Source organism: Bos javanicus, chromosome 24, assembly GCF_032452875.1.
Source record: "Bos javanicus breed banteng chromosome 24, ARS-OSU_banteng_1.0, whole genome shotgun sequence".
In the NCBI taxonomy this organism is placed as follows: Eukaryota; Metazoa; Chordata; class Mammalia; order Artiodactyla; family Bovidae; genus Bos; species Bos javanicus.
In genome coordinates this window covers 36,884,205-36,905,073 of record NC_083891.1, presented here as the reverse complement: position 1 = coordinate 36,905,073, position 20,869 = coordinate 36,884,205, and the positions used below count along the sequence as shown (strand labels likewise).

The 20,869-nt window shown below is 38.2% G+C and overlaps 2 protein-coding genes across 5 annotated transcripts in view; one reads left to right on the top strand and one right to left on the bottom strand.

Annotated features, from left to right (window-relative positions):
- The window catches only part of NDC80 (NDC80 kinetochore complex component), a 35,650-nt gene extending 31,111 nt beyond the window's left edge, over window positions 1-4,539 (bottom strand). The window contains exons 1-3 of one of the 3 annotated variants that reach the window (XM_061399823.1): window positions 4,415-4,539; window positions 2,705-2,814; window positions 919-996 (exon numbers count right to left, since the gene is read on the bottom strand). In XM_061399823.1, the coding sequence (XP_061255807.1) occupies window positions 919-996; window positions 2,705-2,805 (179 nt within the window). In that variant the 5' untranslated portion in view covers window positions 2,806-2,814; window positions 4,415-4,539. The remainder of the gene's footprint in view (window positions 1-918; window positions 997-2,704; window positions 2,815-4,414) is intronic. The other 2 variants (XM_061399822.1, XM_061399821.1) reach the window with 2 other exon arrangements.
- Window positions 4,540-4,699: 160 nt separating this feature from the next.
- Window positions 4,700-20,869, top strand: part of METTL4 (methyltransferase 4, N6-adenosine) — a 29,438-nt gene continuing 13,268 nt past the window's right edge. The window contains exons 1-6 of one of the 2 annotated variants that reach the window (XM_061399825.1): window positions 4,700-4,997; window positions 6,800-6,934; window positions 7,590-7,986; window positions 9,741-9,803; window positions 13,470-13,839; window positions 16,310-16,379. In XM_061399825.1, coding sequence (XP_061255809.1) covers window positions 7,597-7,986; window positions 9,741-9,803; window positions 13,470-13,839; window positions 16,310-16,379 — 893 coding nt within the window. In that variant the 5' untranslated portion in view covers window positions 4,700-4,997; window positions 6,800-6,934; window positions 7,590-7,596. The remainder of the gene's footprint in view (window positions 4,998-6,799; window positions 6,935-7,589; window positions 7,987-9,740; window positions 9,804-13,469; window positions 13,840-16,309; window positions 16,380-20,869) is intronic. The other variant, XM_061399824.1, reaches the window with a different exon arrangement.

Below are 20,869 nucleotides of genomic sequence, written 5' to 3'. Positions count from 1 at the left end.
CCAAAGGCTGGCTACATGATGCCAGATACTGCAGCAGACTGAATTCAGAAACAGATGAGAATCTAGCTACCTTTTATGAAGCCAGACATTAAGAGACTGCAAAAACGTAAAACAATGTCACCATTCTTAGTGAAATACTTTTGTTTTTAAAAATAAAGCATGTTATTTATGTTAACATGTAATAGGTTATTGTTATTTTAACTTGAATAAATATTAAAAATTTCCCCCTCAGTTTCAATTTCTAATATAGTTAATATCTACAGATACAGCCCATAAGAGTCCATAATATTTGTTTTTGTTGTTGTGCAGTCGCTAAGTCACATCTGGCTCTTTGTGACCCCATGGACTGTAGCACGCCAGGATTCCTCGTCCTTTCAGAGTATGTTCAAATTCGTGTCCATTGAGTCGGAGATGGCTTCCAACCATCCTCTGTCGTCCCCTTCTCTTTCTGATCTCAATCTTTCCCAGCATCAGGGTCTTTCCCGATGAGTCAGCTCTTTGCATCAAGTGGCCAAAGTATTGGAGCTTCAGCAGCAGTCCTTCCAATGAATATTCAGCATTGATTTCCTTTAGGATTGACTGGTTTGATAATATTTAAGAGTATTAAAAAGTCTGTGACTAAAATGTTGGACTAGATGATGATTCCTAACGTTAAAATGCTGATTCCAGAGTGTCTATGTGAATTTTCCATCAAGAATTCACTTGTAACAATGAAACAGTGGTCTGAATGTTTTGATGTATCTTTCAGCATCATCTAAGGCAAATATAATCAATTTAACCATTTAAAACAGAGGAAAACAAGATTATAACTTTCTGTAGAAAGGGACCATGATATCTAATTTTTTGTACTTTGAATATTTAACTAAATGTATGGCTAAAAGAATCTTTTCCATTAGAATTAATAAAAAATATCATTACCTTTTACCAAATACAGAGGTTTTTCTTTCAGATGTGGGTCTGTTTATGTTCAATTTTCCAAAGGTTGATTTCTCTTTGCTTTAAGAAAAGGAGAAAAACAAACTCTTCAAATGAATGGAAAAATATTAGTTCAAGAGACTTTTGGAAATTTGTTACCCATTCCCAACAAAAATAATTCAAAAGCATGAAAATTTTCAGCAGCAATTACAGTTGTTATAAATGGGATAGGCTTATAATATAATATACATTTGCTTAACTAAAGTGTTAAGAAGAAAGTAGGAAAAAAAACATATCTACATTGTTATTTTAATTATCTTAAAATATGTACACTTATGGATAACAATTTCAAAGGAAAATGAATAATTTAAAAATAGGTATTTTCAATCATAGACTGATAGTCACACTCAAATTTTGTTCCTTTGAGGCTTACTCTTTATTAGAATGTGGCTATACTTAAGAACATACATTATGTCAATTACTGACCAAAAATATTGACAAACGCAGTCTTTTAGCTTCTGACAATTTAAGGCACAAATCTTTTGCAGTAGTAACATGCAAAAGTACAAAAAATTTCTCTGATTTCAGAAGAAAAAAACGTATAAGTATTTCAAATTTCTAAAAGTAGCAGAGACTCATACAATGTAAACCTAAGTAATTTAAGAGCAGTTAGCAAGTAACTTGTACCTTGGTAATACAGGATTGATACAACTCATATAGATTACAAATAGCCTTCTCTTAATTTTAAGAAAATCATTCACAGGGAAAAATTAGTTTATGATTGAAAGTTCTCCCCACCCCCAGTTGATTTTTTATTGAAAACCTAAAAAAAAAGATTGAAGTATAGTTGATTTATGATGTTACAGGTATACACCAAACTAAGTGTTTATTATACAGGTTGGCCAAAAAGTTCGTTGGGATTCCTGTAATAGCTGGCATGTATATACATATATATACACACACACATATACTTTTTCAAATTTTTTCCCATTACAACTATTATACATTATTACAGGATATTGAATACAATAATAGCAAGTTCTTCTGGACACCTTTCTTGGACACCAATGAATCTCCAGGAAACAGTTTAGAGAAGCAGTGTTCTATAGGTGGCTCCTAAACTGCAGTTAACTGTCAGAGCAAGTAATGGTTTTGATTGAGAACTGTGCTAGTTGACTAAACTGCAGTAAACTGAAAATTATAGCACAGAACCTGCTCAAACAAGCAGCTCTGAGGAAAGCAGGAAAATAAGAATGAAAAGAGCACTGAAGGGGAATTAGCAGTCCCTTAGGGATTGCCTTCGGAGAAGGTGATGGCACCCCACTCCAGTACTCTTGCCTGGAAAATTCCATGGATGGAGGAGCCTGGTAGGCTGCAGTCCATGGGGTCACTGAGAGTCGGACACGACTGAGCGACTTCACTTTCACTTTTCACTTTTATGCATTAGAGAAGGAAATGGCAACCCATTCCAGTGTTCTTGCCTGGAGAATCCCAGGGGTGGGGGAGCCTGGTGGCTGCCGTCTATGGGGTCGCACAGAGTCGGACACGACTGAAGTGACTTAGCAGTAGCAGTAGGGATTGCCTTACAAAGTTTGTGGCTTTTGAGATTTAACTATCAAATGAGATAAGACACAACGTGGAGTAACGGCCCACTCTAGCCTTCACTGACTCCAAATCAGGTACCGCTGACAACAGACAAGATTCATCACAATATTACTCACACTACATATTTGCATTAACTACGTTTACAGATTTCTCGGCCAAAGACAATAAGGCATGAGGTACTCACGTTTGAGGGGTATGGAGACCTGGTTTATTTAAGTCCTGGGATCTTAATTCCTGCATAGACAGGCGGCCAGCACCACCAGTGGAAACTGAACTGCGTTTCATGCTTATGACCTGCATTCATAAATTTGGTATTAAACAAGTCTTTCCAGATGTAGATGGTACATTAAACCTCAACTATTATCTTCATCCTCAAACAGAAAGGCAGACAAGTTTCATCGTTCTTTCCTGGGTTATCTTGTCATGTAAGCTTAAGTCCTCATTTACAGGGAATATTTATCTATTTGATTTCCTTTAAAAATTTTCAACAAGTGAAAATACTTACTAACTGCCTACCATGTACAAGGGAGTGTGCAAAGCAGTACAAACAATAGAAAGGTAAATAAGGTATGATTCCTCTTCACAAGGGAATTTATGGTAGTTAAAACCCTGAATCCTAACTCTGATCACATTACTACTGTTGGCTGTGCCTATTTTGATGGGAAGTCAGAGGCCACCTGACAACAACTACCTCTGATGTTTCCTTTGGTCTCAAAGGAAACCATCCTGTTTTCTTTTCCTAATGGCCATCCTCTTTAGCTCTGTCCTTCACCTTCTCTTTCTCATTTATAGTCTTCAATTACTGGCCCTCTTGCTTCAACCTCCCTTTTATCAAGGATAAATTATCTGGTCTACAGGCCGTGTCCAGTTCCTCAGACTACATTCACATCTCACGCCCTTCCCACCTCCTGGGGTATCTTTCACTGACAAATCTTCGGATTCTGTTGTTGCTTAGTCCAACCTCACTCTGATCGCTGCAGGACAGGCCAATTAATCTGAGATGCCAGGGAGGTGAGGAAATAAAGTAAAATGGCCATTAATCTTGAAAATATCTCTTAGAATGGCAAGTCTTAGGCAGGGGATGTGTTAATTTCTTCCTTCCTGTTATCTACAGGTGGACAGGGTTCTGAACAAAGGCACTTTAACAGGCAGAGGGGCAGGATTCTCTGAGGTTGGCCATTATATATGATTATAATAACAAAAGCAACAGAAAACAAGTCAAAGAAACAGTTCTAACTAGAGTCAAAATTGGCTTTTTTCTGCAACAGGATCTTGTCTTCGAGGCATTAGACACTGTACTCCTCACCTTTCCAGGTCCTGCCCTGGTTTCCAGGACAATGGACATCTGTGGTTATCCTTTTCTCTAAGCTCTCCTTTGTCTTTGAAACTGATATACTCTTTCCTTCTTTGTGTGCACACCCATTTCTTCTTCAGTATACACTTCTGTATCTATTAAACTTTTCCACTCTCACCTATATGTTTCCTCCCAATCTCCACTTAAAATGTACTCTCAGAATCTGAGATTAATACTTCTGCATGTACTCCGTACACGGCATCGGGATGTTACACTAATAGCTCAAACGCAAAAACAACAAACAGTTCCTCATCTTGTCTTCCTCTATGTGCTCTCATCAAATTTTCCCTTTTTCCTCTCTCCAGGCCCTCTTCTTCCCATCAGTGTCCGCTTGGCCCACCCCTTCTCCCTCGGAAAATCACTGCCATAAGAAATGTACTGGACTGCGGGAAACTAGCGCCTCGTACTGACTGACTCGAGAGGTCGGTTACAACAACAAACACCAAAACGTCGCCTCCTAGGGCTTGTGAATCTAACCTGGCGACCTGGCGTTCTCCCTCCAGCTGCCCGGAGCAAAATTAACCAAAAATCATTAGTTACCTTTCTTCCAGCTTCCCGAGACGATCCAAAGACCGAATTGCTGTAAACCCTGCAACTGCCCGCTGGACAGGATAGCAGCCGCCAAAACACAAACTCCTTCCACCCGCCGCCGCCTTTCGAATTTTAAAATCTCCGCCGGCGTGTACGTCATCGCGCAGGACGTGCGCGCACGTGCGCAATTTTCTTGCGCAACTCTCGTACGCAACTGTCGCGCGCCGCTCTTCGTCGCCGGACGTTTTGCGTGTTGCTGGCGCGCCGCCACCTCACTGGCTGCACTGGTTTTTCCTGGCCACTGTAAGCGTCCTCTGCAAAGTCAGGTCCGACGTTTGAATTTAGCGGTGAATGCCGGAGCGCTGTACGTCACTGAGTAGCGAGCAGAGCGCTCCAGGCCTGGAAACGCGTTTTTTTTCCGTACAGCAACATGGTCGCTCCCGTCGACTCTTAGAAAAGGAGAATTTTTTTTACCCCCCCCGCCCCCCCCGCTTTGTCCTGAAAGGCGTGTTTTTCAGGATCTCTGGGTTAGACGCGTGCTGTTTCATGAAGCAAGTCTGGGAAGTACTGGAAGTACTGGGAAGCCGGCGAGGTAGGCGTTAGTGACAGCGAAATGTGGCCGCAGTCGGCCTCAGGGTCGCGCTGCTGATGCAGGCGGGTTCTTTACGGACTGAGCTAGCAGGGAAGCCCAGTAAGCTACTTTGGTAAAACAGGACATCACCCGCTCTCCTGAGTTTGAACTCAGAGTCAAACACAGCCCCAAACCTGGAAAGTGATGGGGGTGACAGGGGAGCTCAGAGCTCCAGGACTGGATACCTGGATCTTGTAGCAGTTGTGCCATCAACGAGTTGTACATACTGTCGTGGTCCGGGTGCGGGTTGGAAAAGGATTTCCAGACATGAGACAGAATGAGAGGGAAATAAAGTTTATTAGAATGGGAGACGCTGTTAGAACAGCGGGCCAACTCTAAGGAAAACCGACGTTGAACAGGGGTCCTTAGTCCACTTTTATACCTAGGGTACAAGGAGTGGAATAGGGGTCTTGCGGGTCATTTGCAGATTGGATGAGGCGTGTATCCTGGGTGGGGGAAGAGTAGGGCAAATACCTTCTCTCTAAGGAGTAGGAGGGGAGACAGGTTATACTGTTCAATTAATAGTTACAGTATGGGGAGGGAAGGACCATAAGGGTCTGGTTTTTCTATTCTTGCATTCCAAGACCCTCCTTGGTTTTATCTGCTCTTTCGTCCTGGGATCACCTACACATACTTTAGGGCAAGTCACCTTTCCTGTGTGAGTTTCAGCCTTCCCATCTACACTTCTAGCTTGCACTCTCCGTTTTAGGACCACTTCGCCACAAGTGATGACTCTTGATAACCCGTGGGCTGTAGCCCGCCAGGCTCCACTGCTCATGGGATTTTCCAGGCAAGAATACTGGAGTGAGTTGCCATTTCTTCCTCCAGGGGATCTTTCTGATCCAGGGATGAAATCCCCGTCTCCCGTGTCTCCTTTGGCAGACGGATTCTTTACCACTGAGCCACCTGGGAAGTCTTGCTGATTCTGAAGGGAGGACCAGTAACAGAATTACTGTCACCAGCAGCGTTTATTTGATTGCTTTGTGTGAAACACGAGCACAACACTTAAAAGTTAGTTACCTTATTTAATTCTCTGAATTGCCCCCTAAGATGTCCTAAAATGATTAAATCGAAGCTCAGTGAAATCAAATAACTGGTCCATGGTCATAATGCTAATGCAAATGATGTTAGAAATTTGAATCTATATACATTGCTACTGTTATTAACTGTGCTATTAACTGCTTAATGTATTTCTTATTTTATTTCTTATTCTATATCACCTTTTAAGTTCTCCACTACACAACTTTTAGTAAGCAAAATCCAGAACTGAATGCCTTTTTTGGTCTTTTTTTTTTTTTTTGGCTGTGCCATTCGGCCTATGGGATCTTAGTTCCCTGACTGGCACTGGAACCAAGAACCTGGAATCCAGACTCTGTGAAAGCCCAGAGTCCTAATCACTGGCGTACCAAGGAATTCCCTAAAAACTGTCTTTCAGGAAAAGATAAGTTCTGAAAAAACCTAGTTGCCAGAAGAGGACTGCTCAGAACCATTCGCAGATCTGGACTCTTTACCTTGCAGTTTTGCTAGGGGTTAGTGCTTCTGATATCCTGTTACAATTGCATTTTGCTGTTTTGACTCTTTCTGCACTCCGTTGGTAGCAGTGATTAGTAAAGCAGTTGTGCTGGAGGGGCTTACTGTAGTAAGTGTGGTTTAAAAATGAGCTGACACCCTAACAGCTCCTATGGAAATTCTGTGGCCTTCTCTAGGCTTATGTCATTTAAAAGGCTGAATTATAGGTAATGCAATATTCTTTGATTTGACAGGACACTCACCATTTTAGGATTCAGTGTCTTCGTGACTTGTAGGCTGTAGACCTACTGGCTAGAGCCAAGTGCCAAGCGGGAGGTTGTATGGAGGCTCGAGAAACAGGAGGATCTCTTTGGGATTCCAGAAAAAAGGTCAGGTTTTCACCCTCTTTGGTCAAGTTGGATGAAATTTTTGAATTATCAACCCTGAAATTAAAAGTTTACATTGTTTTAGATATAGAGAATAGACTTATGGACATGGGGAGCAGGGAGGAGAGGGTGAGATGTCTGGAGAGAGTAACATGCAAACTTAGATTACCATATGTAAAATAGATAACCAATGGTAATTTGCTGTATGTCTCAGGAAACTCCAACAAGGGCTCTGTATCAACCTAGACGGGTGGGATGGGGAGGGAATTGGGAGTGACGTTCAAAAAGGAGGGGATATATGTATATCTATGGCTGATTCATGTTGAGGTTTGACAGAAAACAGCAAAATTCTGTAAACTAATTATCCTTCAATTAAAAAATCAATATTAAAAAAGTTTATACCATTTTAATGTTTCATTGCAATGTTTTATTTTAGTTTTTCTTAGTCCTACTATACATATTAACAACTTAAAAATTTTAAATTCGCTTCTGTGTACATTCAAGTTTATATACTTGCACATAAAATCTACATGTGTATGAAGTATATTTTTATTGAAAAACAGGACATTTAAGAATTTCTCAGGGAAGTTTTACTTCTAGTCAAACTAGGGTTTTACTTCTAGTCTCTAATTCCAAGAGGTGTTTGTATGTTTTAAAGGAAGAGAATGTCTGTGGTGCATGAGCTATCACCAGGATGGCTGCTGGATCACCTCGCTTTCATTAACAAGATAAGCTATGAACTTCACCAGCATCATGAGCCTTGTTGTAGTAAAAGCCGGCCTACTTCTTCTGTTCACCTTGATTCTCTTCACATGGATTCTGTGTCCTCTTTTGGAGCCTCTGCTACATTTGTTCCTTCTACCAGTAAGCCAGAGAATGATGATAGAGGAAATTGTGAAATGTTCATACAGAAATATGTATTTCGATCTGAACTGTTTGATATCAGCAAACCTTATATAACTTCCGCTAATCACAAAGAGTGCCAAGAAAGTAAAGAAAAGGAAGATCTAGTAAATGATGTTAAGAAAGAAATCTTCATTTCTATTAATGGCAAGGTAATAACTCTTAAGAAATTTTTATTTTTCTATACAGAACACAAATGTATCATTCCAATGTCTTAAATATCTTGTGATTTACTAATTCTAAAGAATAGTCAATAAATCATAGTGATACTTTAGCATATCCAGAGTAATTTTAATTTTTTGCTAACATTCTACCATTTTTAGAAAACCAAATTTGCGTATCTCAAAAGTAAGCAAAGTTGATTCAAAAGTGAATGCTCTGTAAATTAACAAACAAAGCTACACAATAAAAAAACCCTGTCTGCTTAGGTTTCTGTATGAATTGCATGTTTTTTACAAATATTTTTGCTTAAAAACATGTTTTGTTCTCTATAAAATTCTAAAGCAGTATATAGATTTGGGGGGAATTTTAGAGATTTTTCCTTTGGGGATAAACTTGTATAATAAATGTTTGGAAGAAGGGTAATGTTTTTGAAAGATTTCTAGTAATAAAACTAGAAAGTTACTATGGGAAATGTATATATTCTGAAAGTATATATATTTGTATACATATTGGTGTTATCAGAAGTTTTGAGAATGCCATTAGGGTCAAATTAATTATGCTTTAAATACTTTTTATGTACTTGAAGAATTCAGAGATGATTATACCAAGTCCATTTCAGATAGATTATATTAACTTTTTTGTTGTTGTTGTTAGAGATAGGAGTTACATTCATTATTCAACCAATAAATGTTTCTATGTGCTGTTGCAAACAGAGTGAGGAAACAAGATAAATATAATCTGCTTTTTGGACCTTATAGTTGGGTGAGGAAGAAAGATACCAATATAAGAAAGCATGTTGAGATGTATAATAAGGAAAGTAATAGAGATTCCATTTATTCATTCAGCCAAAAAACTTTTGTTAGCCTGCTAGGAGTTTGCAACCATGTAGGCACTGAGATTTCAGCAACAACAAGTAGAAAGTCCTTGCTGTGTATTGTACTCACATGTTCTTTGGAGTTGTTACATGTAGAACAGATATATCTTATCTGTACTCAATCTTCAGATTATGTGTAAAGATCTATTAAAAGTACATTGCAGATTTTTTTTTGGTGTAGAAATTAAGAAAGTTCAGAATAATTACCCCACATAGCAACTGATAGATTTCACTGTTGACTCTTTACTACAGTATTAGTTTCCTTGTGTCCATGGATGTCAGTGCTATATTTTATATTATATCGTTTTAGTTCTTTCTAATAGCTAGGTGGCCTTTTATCACCCATTAAGTTTGTAGTAATAGTAATAATAATTATTATTATTTGAGAAAGCTTACCTCCCTAGTCCATACTCTTTGCACTTATTTCAACCGCAGTAGTTAATTATTTGGAGAAGGCAATGGCACCCCACTCCAGTACTCTTGCCTGGAAAATCCCATGGATGGAGGAGCCGAGAAGGCTGGAGTCCATGGGGTCGCTGAGGGTCGGACATGACTGAGAGACTTTCCTTTCACTTTTCACTTTCATGCATTGGAGAAGGAAATGGCAGCCCACTCCAGTGTTCTTGCCTGGAGAATCCCAGGGACAGGGGAGCCTGGTGGGCTGCCGTCTATTGGGTCGCACAGAGTTGGACATGCCTGAAGTGACTTAGCAGCAGCAGCAGCAGCAGCAGCAGTTAATTATTACCTCTTATAGAATGAGATAGACAATATGGAAAATGTGGTAAATAAAAAAGAAATATTAATGTATTTCAAAGTATGAATATTGTGATGGATGGCCACAAAATTTTTTCCCTGTAATTTACTCTTTAGAAGCGTAAGAGATGTGTTGCTTTCAATCAAGGTGAACTGGATGCTATGGAATACCACAGAAAGGTATGGTGTAAAATGTTCATTGATGACATTGGAAGGTTAATGTGAACTAGTATAAGTAAATGGACAATGTGAATAGAGTGGTCTTAAAAATCAGGCAATCATTTTGATCAAGGTTAGAATTTAACAGTGGAGTGGTTTATTGTTACTTCTATAATAATTAACAATTTAAATCTATTTTTATTAGAACTCCATGTACTTAACATACATTTAACATAAATAAACATATGCTATATTGGTAAAGTCTAGAAATTTTTTAAGTTATAAAAGTCTACTGTCAGTAGGTAAAAGATGGGATAAACTTATGCTACATTGCTTAAGCATATATTTCACATAAATAAACTTATGCTGTATAAGTGTGGTGATATCTTATTGAGGTTTTTAGCTTGCATTTCCCTAGTGACTAATAATGTTGAGTCTTTTCATTGCTGTACCTCCTACATTCTTTGTTAAAGTTGTTTAGGATTAATGTTGATTCATCCTTGAATATTTGATGTAATTGACCAGTGAGATTATCTAGGCCTGGAGTTTCCTTTTGGGGAAGGTTTTTTAGTAACAATATCAGGTTCTTTAATAGAGCACAGGGATTTTCAGATTTTCTGATTTGCTTATGACAGTTTTGGCAAGTTGTATTTTCCAAGAAACTTGTCCATTTCATCCAAGTTGTCAAATTTATTGGCATGACGTTGTTCATAGTATTCTTTTTCCATGCTTTTAATGTTTATAGGATTTGTGATGATAAGTGATCACCCTTTTCATTGCTATGTTGGTGATTTGTATTCTTTCTTTTCTAGCTTGGGGCTTGTTTTATGGTTGTATTTTTCAAAGAACCAGTCTTTAAAAAAATTTTTTTGGTAGTTTTTTTTCTTTTTTGTGGCTATACATATATATAACATGAAATTTACCACTTTAACCGTTTTTAGGTATACAAGTTAGTGGCACTGAGTACATTCACATTGTCTAATCATCACCATTATTTATATCCAGGATGATTTTGCCATCCCAACTGAAATTCTACCCATTAAACAGTAACTCCTCATTTCCTCTTCCCGCTATGTGCCACATTTTATTTATCTGTTCTGTTCATCCACATTTGGGATGTTTCTACCTTTTGGCTGTAGTGAATAATGCTACTATAGACATGAGTGTGCACATAAAACATGTATATATAAACATGTGTAAACACATACATGTTTATGCACTCACACAGAAACATGAGTGTCTCTACTTTCAGGGTTTTTTTGGAATATACCCAGAAGTGGCCTTACTGGATCATATGATAATTCTGTTTCTAATTTTTTGAGGAACTGCCTTAGTGTGTTCCGCAGTGGTGGTACCATTCTGCCTTCCCACCAGCAGTGCATAAGCATTTCCAGTTTCTCCATATCCATGTCAGCACTTATTTTTGTTTTTATTTTTTTCGGTTGCCATCCTAATGGGTAAGAGTTGTGTCTCATTGTGGTTTTGATTTACATTTTTCTGGTGATCTTTGATGTTGAACATATTTGTAAGTGCTGTTGGCCGTTTGTCTTCTTTGGAGAAATGTCTGTTTATGTCCTTTGCTCATTTTTAAATTGGGTTTTTGTTGTTGTTTTTGGAGTTCTTTTATATTCCAAATATTAATCCTTTATCAGACACATAAAGTGATGTCAAGTATATTCAAAGAACCAGCTTTTAACTGAGTTAATTTTCCTTATTGTCTGTTTTCTATTCTGCTGATATTTGTCCTCTATTATTTTCTTCCTTTTGGCTTACTTTGCTTTTTTTCTGTTAATAACTTCTTAAAGTAGAGCCTTTTGTCAGTGAGTTTAGATCATTTTTCTTTTCTAATATAAGCATGTAAAGCTGTAAGTTTCCCTTGAATTGCTGCTTTAGTTGCATTCCATGTATTTGGATATGTTGTATTTTCACTTTCATTCACTTCAAAATATTTTCTAATTTCCCTTGTGATTTGATCTTTGACCTATATGAATTATTTAGAAGTCTGCAATTTCATTTTCAGATATTTGATGTTTATCTTAATATCTTTTTGTTATTGATTTCTAGCTTAAATCCATTGGAGTATAAGAATATACTCTGATGTCAGTGCTTTTAAATTTATTGAGTTTTATTTTATAGTCCAGCATGTGAATTATCTTTGTGACTGTATTGTGTGCTATTTTTTATGTATTTTTGAATATGTATTCTTTAGTTGTTGGATACAGTGATCTATGAATGTCAGTTAGGTTAAGTGGATTGATAGTGTTGTTCAGAACTTCTGTCTTTAGAGACTTTTGGTTTATTGGTCTATCACTTGTTGGGTAGATTTTGCTTGGGTGAGTTTAGAATGAGGATTTTAGTCTAAGGCTGATGATTATTTCCTTTTACTGACACAAAATCTGTTATGCACCCAATACCCCTGTCAAGAACAATGATGAACTGTCTGAGATTTTACTTTATTTGGAAGCTAACAAGTTAGCAAGTTTAGGTCTAAGATTTTATTAAAACAGATTTAGGTCAAAGTATTAAAGTAATGAGTTTATTAAATTAAGAAGTCACATGTATGTACTGATCACTGCTCAGCTGGAAACTTGACCTTCTGCAACTCTTAAGAGCTCTCTGTCTGTGCAGCTCTCTGCTCTGGTGTTCTCCCTGCAAACTCTTGCCGCCTTGGCCTTTCCAGACTCCCAGCTCTGGTTCCTTGGCTCCGAGAGACTGCTGGTCTCTGAACGGGTCTCCTTCCTGTCCTGCTACATGAAAACTTTCTCAAGGCAGTAAGCTGGAGCAATTGGATTCTATTTTTATTTAGGGAGTACAATTCTGGGGCTTCCCAGGTGGCGCAATGGTAAAGAATCCGCCTGCCAATGCAGGAGATGCAAAAGATGCAGGTTCAGTCCCTGGGTTGGGAAGATCCCCTGGAGGAGGACATGGTGGGAGAATGTCAGCCATGGAGAATTTTTGCCTGGAGAATCCCATGGGGAGAGGAGGAGCCTGGTGGACTACAGTCCATAGGGCCGCAAAGAGTTGGACATGACTGAGTACATGTGTAATTGTATTAATAATAATACTCTGCAGTGCTTGACATCCACCCAAGGTCTGAAAGCCTTTTTTCTGAAAATAATTTTTTAAAAGTAATTTCAGATGAAAAGTACTCCATCTTATCCAGAAGCAGTACTGGCTTTTACTTTTATAATTATTTTGGTTCTGTTATTGCAAAACTTATTTAATATATTCATTTTATAGAGTTGCCTTTTTCTTCTTTAACAGTTCAAGCTATATTTTTATGAAATCAAAGATATGTTTATTTTAAAATTAAATTACTAGAAAAATTAAGATTAAATGTGATTAAAACTTAAGTCTTTTTATAGATTTGAATTTTCACTTCTAGAAGCATTATCAAATTCATCTTATAAATTTTTAAGGATTTTTAAAGATATATATTGCTTGGTTATTTAGTTTCTAGTGAGTTTACGAGATTTGTATTATTCCACAGTTAGGAAATAGCCATTCAAAGGTATAGTCACACTTTCTTTTTCTTGTAGTATAAAATTATTTTATTGTAAGCATTAAGAATGTTGGTTTTAATCCATAAGTTGAAATATTCAAAGCGTAGTAGGAAACTTTATTATTTAGAAAATTGTTTTAATGTCAGTGATGTTTTAATAATATACTTAAAAAATTCTCTTACAGATCAGGGGGCTGATTTTGGATGGATCTTCACAGTTAATCCAAGAAGGTCTCACAAGTGGCTTTCTTCATTCATGTTCTGAAAAACTGAACAAGTGCAGTGAGCCCATTACTTTACCGCTTGATACCTGTAATTTGTCAGAATTATGTGAAATGGCAAAGCATTTGCCTTTTCTGAATGAGATGGAACTTCAGACGTTACAGTTGATGGAAGATGATACCTCTGTTACAGAGCAGGATTTATTTTCACGGATAGTTGAGAATACCTCTAGCTTTACAAAAATTATTACTTTAATGGGACAGAAATACCTGCTGCCACCAAAAAGCAGTTTTCTTTTGTCTGACATTTCTTGTATGCACCCACTTCTGAACTGTAAGTAGTTATTATGTTTATTGTTAGATAATTTTTCTGTGGCCTCAAAAGTCAAGAGCAAGTCTGAATGTTGAATGAGCATCAGCATTTTGTGAATAGGGTAAATAATTTTCTCTGTATTTTCTTTTTTAATTTAAAACTTTAAATTCAGTTTTAAAGTGCTGACTTATGCTTTAAAAATTAAAAAAATAAATCTTATTATAAACAAAGTATCAAAAACTTAACTAGTCCCCAAGAGGATAAATATAGTTACTGCTCTATACTTAGGAATTCAGGGTATAATTGTGTTTGACCAAGTAATTTTAACTTTTATTCATAGCAAAGTAGAAATGCTTCAGATATGAATGTTAATTCCCAAACTATTCTTAGCCTTTAAGCTATTTTCAAGTTTATTATCTAAAGTTTCTCAAAAGTATTTTCGTGTATAAAGTTGAAAATTTAGATATTGATGTTCAGAGTTATCTACATATAAATTTGAATTTAGATTTCTGAAGCTTAACTATGAGTCTTAAGCTTGAAACTATGAGACTTGAGTCTTTAGACACCTCACAAAACTGAGCTGTTTCCTAATCTGTAAAATGGATATGATGATACCTACTTCTGAGGGTAATTTTGAGGATTAGTTGAGATAATTTGCATCACAAGCTTAGCTCAATGATATGTTTCCAATAAATTATAACTATCATAATATTCTAAGGGATGAGATAAGAGGCATATTGATTAAATTGAATTTAATCTGCTATATACTGTTACTTGTACATTTTGGAGCAAAATTTTAAGTTATTAAAGTAACATAGCTTATTAATGAAAAGCTTCTTTTAATTACTTTCGAGTCATTTTAAACATGAGTGGTTATTCATGTCACAGTGTCATAAATTCTTCACGGTAAATGACAAGATGACAAAATAATGAGAAAATCATGCAATATTTGAACATTTCCCCCCCCCCAGTCTTTTTCATCTTTGTTACTCTAATTGTTTAACAGCCATTACATCCTTATTTTAATTTGCATTCTTTTGCTTACTTATGAGATTCTCCATTTACAAAAAGATACCTTTGTGTATAAAAGGGAAAGGGACAGTTTTTCCTTATAGTAAAATCCCAATTAATAAATGTAGGTGGAATGATGTAACTAGGAAATTCCCGTTTGACACGTAGCATAGTACTTGGGTGTCAAAATAGTGGGTGAAAAGATGAGATGCAGGATATTTGCAGAGTCTTCAAGTATGTCCCTGCTGCGGCTGCTGCTGCTAAGTTGCTTCCGTTGTGTCTGACTTTGTGCGACCCCATAGACGGCAGCCTACCAGGCTCCTCTGTCCATGGGATTCTTTAGGAGTGGGTTGCCATTTCCTTCTCCAATGCATGAAAGTGAAAAGTGAAAGTGAAGTCGCTCAGTTGCATTCGACTCTTAGCAACCCCATGGACTGCAGCCCACCAGGCTCCTCCGTCCATGGGATTTTCCAGGCAAGAGTACTGGAGTGGGGTGCCATTGCCTTCTCCTAAAGTATGTCCCTACCAGATAGTTAATAATTACTGAGGTAGAAGTGGAGAAACCTGGCTGACAGCACTTTAACCAAACAAATGACTCAAGGTGGTATCACTAATCATGAGACATTCTGACACCCTGTGCTTCCTGCTGATGACCAGCCAGTAGTAGTCTTCAAGTATCAAGGTCAAAAAAGATAAAAACTGAGGAACTTTTCCACATTGGAAGAAATTTATGAGACATAGCGATTAAATGTGATTTTGCTGGGGATCCTGGACCAGGGAAAAGGATACTAATAGACAGCTGGGGACATTTTATCAATATTAAGGTCAGTATGTCAGTTAAGAAATTGAAGTTTTATTTCATGTAAAAAGTGAAGAAAAAAAAAAAAAGCAAAAAACCCCACATCCATCCTGTGTTTGAAAGGACCATTTTAATATAGCTGCCAAGACTTACATAGGGCATTTACAAATCATCGATGTCTAGCTAGGGGCTTCCCAGGGGGCACTAGTGGTAAAGAACCCACCTGCAAATGCAAGAGACAGAGAGATGCGGGTTCGATCCCTGGGTTGGGAAGATCCCCTGGAGGAGGGCATGGCAGCCCATTTCAATATTCTTGCCTGGAGAATCCTATGGACAGAGGAGCCTGGCAGACTACAGTCCATAAGGTCATAGAATCAGACATTACCGAAGTGACAGCGCAATGTCTAGCTAAGGGAGCTGTAGTTATTTTTAGGAAGGGTGCAACAGGTGCAATTACATTAAAATCCCAGAGGTACTAAATTATAAGGGGAATCTCAATTTTTTTGGATGAACTATTCTATTTGAATAAATGCCACAAATCCTTTTTTTACCAGCATATTTAAATATATTTGCCAGCATATTTATGTCCAGAGTGAATGCACTTCATTGTTGAAGAACATGTTTAGTTTTTAAAGTGATACAAGTAGAAGGTATTTTCTGACATCCTTTCTTTGTTTTCAGGTAAGAAAACATATGATGTGATTGTGATAGATCCACCATGGCAGAACAAATCGGTTAAAAGAAGTAACAGGTAAGTGTATCTGTTACATATGCTTTCTGAAAGCTATTGTTGTTTGTGCATTATAGTTACATAAACTGAAAGTGTTACTTTATGGTACAAAGTGTCTGAAAAACTAAAACACTTTAGTTTTAAAAGTTTAATTCCATTAAGTGGGTAGGTTAAGTAGGTAAGTCTCTTAAACTAGAACTATATATAGGTATAAGAATGTTAAAAATAATATATTAAAGATGAAGGTTGCTGACTGAATTAGTTCAGAAATGTTTCTATAACACCAAAAGACAACATTTTTGCTTTCTTTGGGGCTTCCCTGGTGGCTCATATGGTAAAGCCTCTGCCTGCAATGTGGGAAACGGATTCAATCCCTAGGTCGGGAAGATCCCCTGGAGAAGGAAGTGGCAACCCACTCCAGTACTCTTGCCTGGAAAATTCCATGGACAGGAGCCTGGTAGGCTACAGTCCATGGGGTTGCAAAGAGTCAGTTGCATGACTGCGCAACTCCACCTTTCATTTTGCCTTCTTTGATATCAAATTCTAAAGTTTTGAACTATGTGCCAAAATATAGTATTAGTAATATGCTATGAATGAAGTTGTCTAATTCATTCTGAATTTGTTTTAATTTATGCCACTGTTCAGTTTATGTAACCTTTTAGAATGATAAGTTCAGTTAGTAAATAAGATGAAGTTAAATAGCTTTTCAAAAAACTAAAATTTCCCCTCTAGTTCCGGTGAATATCTTCGGTTATATTTCGTCTCACTTTTCAGTCTTCTAGACTGAACAATTTCTGTTACCTTGACTTAAACTTCATATGAAATTTCTTCTTCTCCACAGTTATCTTCAGTTTCCTTATGTTTTTTGTTTATGAACTGTACCAATAATTGGATTTTTTCCTCTTAAAAGTTGCAAGGATCATACAAAGAATTCATCTATCTATTCTCTATATGTGTGTATTTGTGTGTGTGTGTGTGTGTGTAGATATCTGTATATATATATATATAATTTTTTTCTGAACAGTTTGAGAATAAGTTATTTAGGAGAAAGAGTAAGTTACTCTGAAATATTTATTCTGCATTTCTTGAAAACAAAGATATTTTCTTATATAATCGTAGTACAGTAATCAAAATAGGTAATTAATTTTCCTTTTCAATTTTATAGTTTCTTTTATTAATAAGAATCACACAGGGAGATACTGTAATTGTTGATGCATTGTTCCCAGTTTTACCATCTGTGATAGACAAAATAGTTTCTTTCCATCCCCACCCCCTACCCCTGTTCCACACTCCCTTCCATGTCTTTATCTTAATCCCTGGAATTTATGAGTATGTTAGGATACATGGTAAAGAGAAATTAAAATTCCAAATGGAATTAAAGCTGCCAAGGAAAAGAGATTACTATGCATTACATAGATAGGCCAGTCCATAGCATATCATAGATAGCGGCCATGAGGAGCTCCCCTACGTCCAAGGTCATGAGCTGCGGCTGTGCTTTGCTGGACTGGCCATGAAGAGATATCCCATGTCCAGGGTCAGAGAAACCCCAGTAAGATGGTAGGTGCTGGAATGGTGTGAGGAGATACCCCACGTCCAAGGGCAAAGGAGAAGTCCCAGCAAGACAGTAGGAGGGGTGAATTTGTGTTTAGAATCAAACCCCATTCTCACCAGAGACGCTCAGAGGGCATAAACAAACCTTGTGTGCACCAGGACCCAGGGACCCCACAGAGACTGAGACAGAACTGTGTTTGAGCATCTCCTGTGGAGGCATGGGTCAGCAGTGGACTGCCACAGGGACGGGGGCTCTGGGTGCAGCAGACCTGGATATGGCATAAGCCCTCTTGGAGGAGGTCGCCATTATCCCCACCACAGAGCCGCCAGAACTTACACAGGACTGGGAAATAGACTCTTGAGGGCGCAACAGAACCTGTGCACCAGGACCCAGGAGAAAGGAGTGACCCCACAAGAGACTGACCCAGACTTGCCCGTGAATGTCCAGGAGTCTCTGGCGGAGGCGTGGGTCGGTGGTGGCCTGCTGCAGGGTTGGGGGCACTGAGTGTAGTACATGCATGGGATCTTTTGAAGGAGGTCATCGTTATCTTTATTACCTCCACCATAGTTTGGCCCCAGGTAAATAGCAGGGATATCTCCTCTCAGCGGCTTGCCACTCCAGCGCCGCGCATTCAGGTATGACCTAAATCAAATCCCTTATGATTATACAGTGGAAGTGAGAAATAGATTTAAGGGACTAGATCTGATAGATAGAGTGCCTGATGAAATATGGATGGAGGTTCATGACATTGTACAGGAGAAAGGGATCAAGACCATCCCCAAGAAAAAGAAATGCAACAAAGCAAAATGGCTGTCTGAGGAGGCCTTACAAGTAGCTGTGAAAAGAAGAGACGTGAAAAGCAAAGGAGAAAAGAAAAGATATACCCATTTAAATGCAGAGTTCCAAAGAATAGCAAGGAGAGATAAGAAAGCCTTCTCAGTGATCAGTGCAAAGAAATAGAGGAAAATAATAGAATGGGAAAGACTAGAGATCTTGTCAAGAAAATTAGAGATACCAAGGGAACACTTCATACAAAGGCGGGCTCAATAAAGGACAGAAATGGTATGGACCTAACAGAAGCAGAAGATATTAAGAAGAGGTGGCAAGAATACACAGAAGAACTGTACAGAAAAGATCTTCATGATGCAGATAATCACGATGGTGTGATCACTCACCTAGAGCCAGCCATCCTGGAATGTGAAGTCAAGTGGGCCTTAGGAAGCATCACTATGAACAAAGCTAGTGGAGGTGATGGAATTCCAGTTGAACTATTTTAAATCCTAAAAGATGAAAGTGCTACACTCAATATGCCAGCATATTTGGAAAACTCAGCAGTGGCCACAGGACTGGAAAAGGTCAGTTTTCATTCCAATCCCAAAGAAAGGCAATGCCAAAGAATGCTCAAACTACTGCACAATTGCACTCATCTCACACGCTAGTAAAGTAATGCTCAAAATTCTCCAAGCCAGGCTTCAGCAATACATGAGCTATGAAATTCCACATGTTCAAGCTGGTTTTAGAAAAGGCAGAGGAACCAGAGATCAAATTGCCAACATCTGCTGGATCATCGAAAAAGCAAGAGAGTTCTAGAAAAACATCTGTTGCTGGTTATTGACTATGCCAAAGCCTTTGTGTGGATCACAATAAACTGTGGAAAATTCTGAAAGAGATGGGCATACCAGACCACCTGACCTGCTTCTTGAGAAACGTGTATGCCGGTCAGGAAGCAACAGTTAGAGATGGACATGAAACAACAGACTGGTTCCAAATAGAGAAAGGAGTACGTCAAGGCTGTATATTGTTACCCTGCTTATTTAACTTATATGCAGAATACATCATGAGAAACACTGGGCTGGAGGAAGCACAGGCTGGAATCAAGATTGCTGGGAGAAATATCAATAACCTCAGATATGGAGATGACACCACCCTTATGGCAGAAAGTGAAGAACTAAAGAGCCTCTTGATGAAAGTGAGAGAGGAGAGTGAGAAAGTTGGCTTAAAGCTCAACATTCAGAAAACTAAGATCATGGCATCTGGTCCCATCACTTCAGGGGAAATAGATGGGGAAACAGTGGACACAATGACTGACTTTATTTTTGGGGGGCTCCAAAATCACTGCAGATGGTGACTGCAGCCATGAAATTAAAGGATGCTTACTCCTTGGAAGGAAAGTTATGACCAATCTAGACAGCATATTAAAAAGCAGAGACATTACTTTGCCAACAAAAGTCCGTCTAGTCAAGGCTATGATTTTTCCAGCAGTCATGTATGGATGTGAGAGTTGGACTGTAAAGAAAGCTGAGCACCGAAGAATTGGCGCTTTTGAACTGTGTTGTTGGAGAAGACTCTTGAGAATCCCTTGGACTGCACGGAGATCCAACCAGTCCATCCTAAAGGAAATCAGTCCTGAATATTCATTGGAAGGACTGATGCTGAAGCTGAAACTCCAATACTTTGGCCACCTGATGCAAAGAGCTGACTCATTTGAAAAGCCCCTGATGCTGGGAAAGATTGAAGGCAGAAGGAGAAGGGGACGACAGAGGATGAGATGGTTGGATGGCATCACCGACTGAATGGACATGAGTTTGAGTAAACTCCAGGAGTTGGGGATGGACAGGGAGGCCTGGCATGTTGCAGTGCATGGGGTCACAAAGGGTCAGACACGATTGAGTGACTGAAGTAAACTAGCATATTTGTAGATAGGAGACCTAACTGAGGGAATTTCTTTTTTCTTTTCTGTTATTTTTCTCTTCTCCTCTTTTCTTTTTCCTTCTTCTCCACCCATCCTCCCCCCAGTCTTTTCTCTTCTTTCTTCCTTTAAAAGTGTATAGTATATAGAAAAACAACAACAAAAAAGTGAATAAAAAATAAAAGTGTATAGTATAAGCATATTTATAGGCTGATAGTAAGAAACTACTAGAGAGGTTGAAAATACAGAAGGAGGAGAGTACTTAGCATT